The sequence below is a fragment of the Setaria italica genome, chromosome II (genome assembly GCF_000263155.2).
Source record: "Setaria italica strain Yugu1 chromosome II, Setaria_italica_v2.0, whole genome shotgun sequence".
NCBI lineage: Eukaryota > Viridiplantae > Streptophyta > Magnoliopsida > Poales > Poaceae > Setaria > Setaria italica.
The window spans coordinates 18,477,191-18,484,994 of record NC_028451.1 but is presented as its reverse complement, the minus strand read 5'-3'; the positions used below and the strand labels follow the sequence as shown (position 1 = coordinate 18,484,994).

The 7,804-nt window shown below is 41.9% G+C and overlaps 1 protein-coding gene across 1 annotated transcript; it reads right to left on the bottom strand.

Moving 5' to 3' along the window:
- Positions 1-320: 320 nt before the first annotated feature.
- On the bottom strand, positions 321-7,421 carry LOC101780864 (protein SMG7). Its single transcript, XM_004956275.4, has 8 exons — positions 7,260-7,421; positions 6,779-6,880; positions 5,885-6,469; positions 5,668-5,790; positions 4,314-4,543; positions 2,099-4,228; positions 1,792-1,932; positions 321-819 (listed from the first exon to the last, which is right to left on the bottom strand). The coding sequence occupies exons 2-6, from the start codon at positions 6,851-6,853 to the stop codon at positions 2,128-2,130; spliced, it is 3,114 nt and encodes a 1,037-aa protein (XP_004956332.1). The 5' UTR covers positions 6,854-6,880; positions 7,260-7,421; the 3' UTR covers positions 321-819; positions 1,792-1,932; positions 2,099-2,127.
- Positions 7,422-7,804: the final 383 nt, after the last annotated feature.

Here is a 7,804-nt window from a genome sequence, read left to right as displayed (position 1 = left end):
CATTCACTTATGGAGCTGGACAATGCCATTCAAGCTCGAGCAGCTGAGAAACTCCATATAGTCATAAAAAGATCGAAGGTGTTAAAAAAACGTTCAAGCGTAGATGTTCACCACCATCCCGCGTGCAGCTGATCGATCGCTAAGGTCAGTCCCAAGAGGATTTCATATAGATTAAATGAGACAACACAAGCAAATTTGAAGAGAGCAATAAAACTGGGTTTACAGTTTTCTTTTTAAGAAACGGTGTACAGTATTTTCAAAACTCTTGAAAACTGAGTACAGGGCATCGTTCTCCAAAACGACCACGGTAACACAGGCAGTTACGAAGCAATTTGACAAAGATAAACGGAAACCATTTATATAGGTCCCACACAAATACCATGACAAACTGTTCCAAATATTTAATTGCAACTTGCAACAAGTGCGACCGACACGTTGTTTCCAAACGGTACAGAGCATGATAAAATCATAAAACGACACAGTAATCATACTTGAGAAACGACTAGGACACATGCTAGTTGTTCCTCGAACTTTTATTCGTAGATAGATCGCATATAGCGGAACCAACTGATATCCACACTTGATGGCCTTTCAGTCGCTCCAACAACCATCCACTCGCACCGTTCTTGTGGTAGCTAACTTGTCCAATGAGAGATGAAGCATATGGTACGTGCAGAGTGCCTATAATCACTGGATTCGAGTCTGTTTCATCAAACCTTTGTGTCTGTGCATTTAAGACCTCATACAATTCATCCCATCAGACTGCCAACAGATCAATCATCTTCCACTCCCTCTTTGGCCCAAAGACGATGGCAATCCCTGTAAATTGCAAACCAACCAAACAATGTATAAGCACCACATGCAAACATCCCAAGCAGACCTCATTTAGAGTAAGACTTGGACATTTGATCTATAAAAGAAATTAGCAAAACCATAATTATAAGGTTCCACAAAGACAACTTATCTAGCTACCAACAATAAAAACGCACTGACCGAATTTGCAAGTTGCAACTTGCAACAATGAATGCAAAATGCATATGTAAGCCCTGTACTCACAAAAACGATTGTATCAGAAAAATCTCAAGCATTAAAACCACCACCCCCCATCTGGGTCGATACAGTATTTCATCCAATTGCAAGAAGTCCTTTAGCCCTACGGTCTACTCTCTAAATATAATGATACAAGTCAATTTAGAATCACATTTGTCTTATTTCTTCATGGTATACCTTACCAAATGATGCTCCAATTCTCATAAGTAAATGCAGTCACTTTCTTAACCCTCTCCTTTATACCACATACTAAAGAGAGAAGCAGGTAAAAGTTTAGGAATAAAAGAAGTACGTCCACTGTAATTACACTCTTATACAACCACACCCAAAGCATATAAAATCAAAGGGAGTGCATCTGATGTGTTTTGCAAATGATAAACTATTGAAAGATAAATAATATCATTTATAACTAATTAACAAGCCCCCGAACAAACCCCTAAAACGGCATTAAACTAATACAATCAGATACAATTCCAGGTATATGATGCCACAGAAATTGTTGATAATAGCAATATAATGGAATGGATACCTCCTTTTGGCACTAAAGGTAAATTGATTGAAAAAATCATGGTGCATATTAGAATTGCATCTAATAGCAATTAATAAAATAAAACAACTGAGGAAGTAACTTTCAACAATTTTATGATATAAGCCATCTCCCATTGTAATACATCTCAAAAGAACAAAAAATAGGGAAATACGAATTAAAAGCCTGCATAGAACTGAGGCATCAAAACTTACCAAACCTAACAGCAGCCATTGCCATGCTTCAAAGAATACCATTCTCAAAAGAAATTTAACACTATGAGAGGGCTGCAGGTATGGGCCGAACTCAATAGGGGGTCAAGCTGTGCCACTTAATCCAACGATCCCCAGCAACTCCTACATAATTAATGAAACGAAACAAAACACTAGTGAGAATGGTAACATCTTCAGAGATGTAAACCAAATTTTGCACCAAAAAAATAGAATATAAAAAGACCACACGCTATAACAAATACTGAAACATTGTAATCACCAATTGACAACTGGAAGGAAGGATCTTTACCAGCAATCATTCTGGTACAAAATACCGAGTCACACATGGTAACTGTTGGACCAGATAGAATTTGTTGGCTCTTGTTCAGCCATTTGACCACTTTGCTGACTTCTTTGCGGGAAATTTTGGAACATATTCTGTTTTGCAGGCTCAAAAAGGTGGAAATCTTGCCATGTCTGCTCAATGGCCCCTTGCGGGTGCACCCCAGAGACCTGTTGTTTCCCAGCAAAGGGGAATGTAGTGGTGAATGCAGTGCTACTTGCACTCACACCAGGATAAACAGCTCTCAAATTGTGAACATGATCCATTGATGGCTGGTAGCCATCCAACCAGCTGTAGTCATCGACCTGTGGGCTCTGCAGTTTTTCAACTGAAATAGAATCGTCTTGACGCTTAGGGGTAACATGATTAAATCCTGGAGGTGGTCCAACAGGCTTTGACGGACGACTAACAGGGTTCTTCTTTGAAGCAGCTAGTGGTGTTTCAGTGAATTTCAGCGGTACGCCACCCGATGGTGCTATTGAAGGTACAACTGAATCAAATGTAGAGGGGATGGTCTCTCCAGTTATTTTCATATGATTATGTATCAAATTTGTAATGTTACCACCAGATTCAACAGGTATCTGAGGTAAATACCCCATAAACTGTAAACCACTCAATCCAGCCTGCAATCTCTGCTCCAGATAACCATTTCCAGTTATGTTGATATTCTTCAATCCATTCATCAAGAGCATTTCTTGTTCACTGAGCAATTTCGAATAATCAGGGCTATTGAAATGTGGAACCATTGAGGCAGATACCCGCAGGTCAGAGGCAACATCTGGGCAAGCTGAAATTGTGTTCTGAGGACCAACATGCTGTGTACCATTGCTTGTCCAGCTGGAAGCAGGCACCTCAACAGGCTGCATGAGTTCAAATCTTGAAGCAGCACTAGGAATCACCTTTTGCTCACCATTGACAGCCCAACCAATCGAAGAAATGGGAAGTGACTGGTTAATGTTATAATTACCAGCAACTGATACAGATGCAGTGTTATTATAATTACCAGCTGCAGACATTGATGCAGTGCTCTGAACAGACACTAAATTAGCATTGGTCGGCCAACCAGGAGCAGACACTGGGACAGGATGGGTGTATCCATTAACTGACAGGTCTGAAGGAGCTTTTGGAAACTTCTCAGAAGCCGTAGGCTTGAAAACAATTTCTTCATCATCATCTCCTTCAGGACACAACTGCACTTTCGACTGAATTGCACTCATACCAGAAACTGAATCAAATCTTCTAGCAGCTTCATGCTCCATTTCAATTGCATTTGTTTTAAGAACATCAGGAGATTCATGTAGAGGGGCATCAACTTTAGAAACAGGAGGATTCTTGGCCATAACAAACTTCTTAGAAGATGGATCAAAAAATATCCTCAACTGATCAATCTGAACAAAGTTCAGCAGTGACTTCCCTGCGGCAAAAATCCGTTGGACCCGTGCTTTCTTCTCCTTGGTGCTTCCAACATTTCCAAATGCATGTTTGCTTGAGAAATCCAAAATGATATGTGCAGGAACTAATGGCAAAAAACCTCTCAATTCAAGATCTTCCCAAAGGGCAAGCCTGTTGCCAGTTTCACCCTCCTCATACATGCTCATATTAGAAAAGCAAGCCTCATCGTCATCACCATCAACAGCTGCAAGGTTCGTGAGGACCAGCTTATTCATAAATGCAATACACTGGTTCCAGAAGAAAGATCGGGCATTTGCATGTTTTTCCTCCATCTCTGAATCAACAGCCAATTCTGGATGGGATGCCAGCCATTCGATGTAGACCAGAATGGCTGGCAGATAAAAACTTGACGCAACATCCCGAAGCTCTGAACACCTCCTGAGAATTCGTCCAACAAACTCAAAAGCAGCTGTAAACGCACTTTGAAGCAGTACTCTGCGTTGCACAATTTCAGCATACGACTGGCTATCCGGTTCTTTCTTTACATTGTGCACTGTGAATATAAGGATGGCGGTAAGTCTAACAACAGATAATGCATTCTCTGCCGCATCAGAACCAAAATTAAGCTCCTCCTCAAGACCAGAAGAAAGAAGAATCTGCAAATCATTGCTGACTGAAGAAAACAGCTCCCCAAATGTTTCCAAACTGTGAGAAAGGAGAAAATAAAGAAGAATTATTAATTAGGTAGGTTGACACAAAGGGGAAGAGTGTTGAAGGGACTGGAGTGTACCTGGTCCTCGTGAAAAGAATTCCATTGAGCCTAACAAATCGTATATAGAAGGTCTTCAATGTATCTGGAATATTGCACTCCCGTTCCCTTGCAACTGTTTCTGTATTAACATCTTTTGGCTGAAACCTTACTTCTCCCCGTCCTCGGCCCCTCCCAGATGACCGTGGGGGTAATATCTTAGCAATGGGAACTTTATTGTTATCTGGCAGCTGTCCATAGCTTTGACGATTCTGCATATGAAGTTGTACCATCATTATTTCTACTTTATAGTGCAAAGCTGGAAATATATGTCGATTTGCTGATGAAAACATATATATTCTTTTAATAGAAAAAAGGAAACCTTAACCTGCCCACCATTTCATGTCATATTGCTACATTCATAAATTTAGACCTGTTATGTCTGGTCTCTGTTTGATGGTACTGTTACTCAAGAGTAGTGCTAATATGATGGGAGAAACTAGGAAATTATGAACAAATAATGATAAACTGTACAATCAAGGATAATGCCATAACGGTTAACCTGATCTGATGAACAGAAGTTACATGGACCAGCAAAACTTTAACATTCTTTATGACAGCATACTAGGAGATTGAAATACAACTAGTGACGCAAGACTATCGGATGCATACAATCGGAAAATTATCCCACCATTAGCTATCAACTACATATGTTCATCTATAGTAGAGCAAATGCATCAACTTATCTAGTGCTTACTCCCTGAGTCACAAAGGAATGATACCTTGGGCTATCGATATCAACCAAAATGATAAGATTTACATATGACAAAGCACAAGTATAGATGCCTCAAAAGCTATCTCCACATAATTCTATTAGCATATACAATACAAGTTATTGCCCAAGGTCAGCCATTGGAGACCACATAAAACTGGCACTCTTGTGTGCCTGGAGTAATAAAACAAAAAACATCTTAAGATGAACTGACATTCTAACGATAGCTTTACATAAAAAAACATTCGAAGCCCGACGATTGTACATGATTTCACAAGGACAGAGGAGCAAATAAATCATTTGCCATGTCTGAATATGCAAACCAAGTGACATTTCATTATATCTCTGTCATATACGATTGTAAAAAGTAAGTGCCAATTGTCATAGGACATATTAGATCAACAGCAATAATAAAATAATGCTAAACAGAAATCCAACAATGATTTTAACCATCTGGTATTCAGATATCATCAGGTAAAGAATACAAGGATTGGCAAACAAGTCAGGAAACAAATGATAATTCTCACATACTGTAGTAAACAAGTTCTACCGAAGGTATCAAACCAAAATGAGAAAGCATGATAAGAACTATGGATCAGAGTTAATGAAGGATAGCACAAATACCTTCTCAAAAAGAATAATCAAGTTGTCCCGTGCAGTACTAAAAGGAGTATCCGCAGCTAAGCTTCGGAAGTACCTATAAACAGCTACCACCTCATTGCCTGAGTAAGAAGCTAGTATAGCAAGCTGGAAAAACAAAGAAAAGGACAGCAGCCATCATTAAAAAACTGAGTTATTGAGTATAATAATCAACTGAGCAAATATAGCAACGTGATCATACCTGATGATGAGGGTTGCCACTGGAAGGATAGATAGAAGCTGCCTCCTTGTAGTAACTAGAAGCGGCAGCATATTCACGACTAGCAGAATCACCATCACCATGCAAGCTCTTGTAACGAGCAAGATCTCCCAAATATATCAGACAGCGATGGCATGAAATCAAACCTTTCCTCAATTGAGCTGTTTTCTTGTCAGAGTTGCTAGCATTCTCAAAGCCCTCCGGAAAGTAACCGAGTGGAAGGCCACAATTGGATTTGATCTTTAACATCAAGTCATGATAGAAGCCAGTTGCTTCTGAAAGGAAGCTTTTGAAGGCTGATTTAATTCTCTTGACTCGATCTGGGTTGGCATTGTTCTTCCCACTCTGAGATGCAGCCGAGCTTGCGGCACTAATGCTCCTCCTGAAGTCCTCGATTCTTTTGTAGTGCAACTGCCAGAGGAGATACTCTACCTCATTCTGTTCAGAGAAGTCATTATCTGTAAGAATTATCTTCTCAAAGTTGTCACGCATCTGAATCCATGTGTTGGGATCTGATGGGAGTTTGGACTGCACGGACTTGCGGAGCTGATCTTCGAGTTCGTTGTTCTGCACAATAACATTGTGATGTCATCATTATATATTAGTGCTTCACATAGACTGATATCAACTGTATCTCTTTGCAACATTGGAGAAACCAGAATGCATGCAAAACATGACTTAGACACAGTTACATCCTTCCAAAGTCTAATATAGCATCTACGGAACATGACAGATAACACCAACAAGTAGCACAAGCCATCTGCAAATCACGGAAAAGGCGGGATATTGGCCACCACCACATAAAAAACCCGCCGTGGCAAAGCAGTATTAGCTGTAACATGCAACGGAAACGCAAGAAACTAAGGGGCTCGAGACCTTGTTGAAGAGGCGCTCCGCGAGGTCCCGCGAGGACGAGGCGGAGGTAGCACTATCCATCGGAACAGTCATCATCCATCAAACGCGCACGGGATTCAGCACCTGCAACAAAATTACGAGCCCTCAAGTCAGCAATGGAAAGCAAACATCACGCCGGAAAGTACTAAATCCAACCTCGAGCAGGTAGGTAACTAGAGCATCCGGTGCGCGGCAAGAGCAAAACAAACCCTAATCCCCCTCCCAGCAAGAGACCAAGCGGAGGGCCGATGAATCTAAGGACCCGTCTAACCCCACCCCGCCACCCCCCAACCCCGGCGAGCAGCCACGAATCCGCGGATCTCCCCGAACCCCGGCTAACCCGGCGCCAAGGGATGCGAAATCTGGGGTCAAATCCACGGTTCCGCGGCGGGGAAAGCTCGCGATCGGGGGAGCGGGGAGGATGAATCTGAGGAAATCGCGAGTGCGGGGGAGGAATTCGTACCTGGTCGTCGCTTGCTCTCGCGACGGGAGCGAGAGAGGAGAGGGGAATTTGTGGGGGATTGGAGAGCGAGCGAGAGAGGAAGAGGGGGGAGAAGGCGATTTCCTTGTCTTTTTGTCGTCGCGTCGTCGCCGTGTTGGGGTTGGACTCCAATCCCTCCTCGGCGAGGCGAGGCGAGGCGAGGCGGTTGGGGGACTCTGAGGCCTGGGACCCACACCCTCCTGGTTTTGTTTTCCTATTGCAGCCCATGGGCCGTGGTTTTTGAACGAAACAACCTGTTGCGCATACAGATCAAGCCCTCACAGCATTTGGATCCACACCAGTGCGTTTGGACACCTTTTTCTTTTTCAGTTTTACTAGCAAGATGCCCGTGCGTTGCTACGGTAAAACGACGTTGCTTAGCACGTGATGTTTTTTATCGTGTTGTGTAGCGCACCATATTTTTTTATCATGTTGTCGTGAAGCCAGTGCAATTAGTAATATTGTCAATTTATACTTAGTTATGTAGAATCATATAAAAAACCAAATGAGATCCAAAGGATGCAATC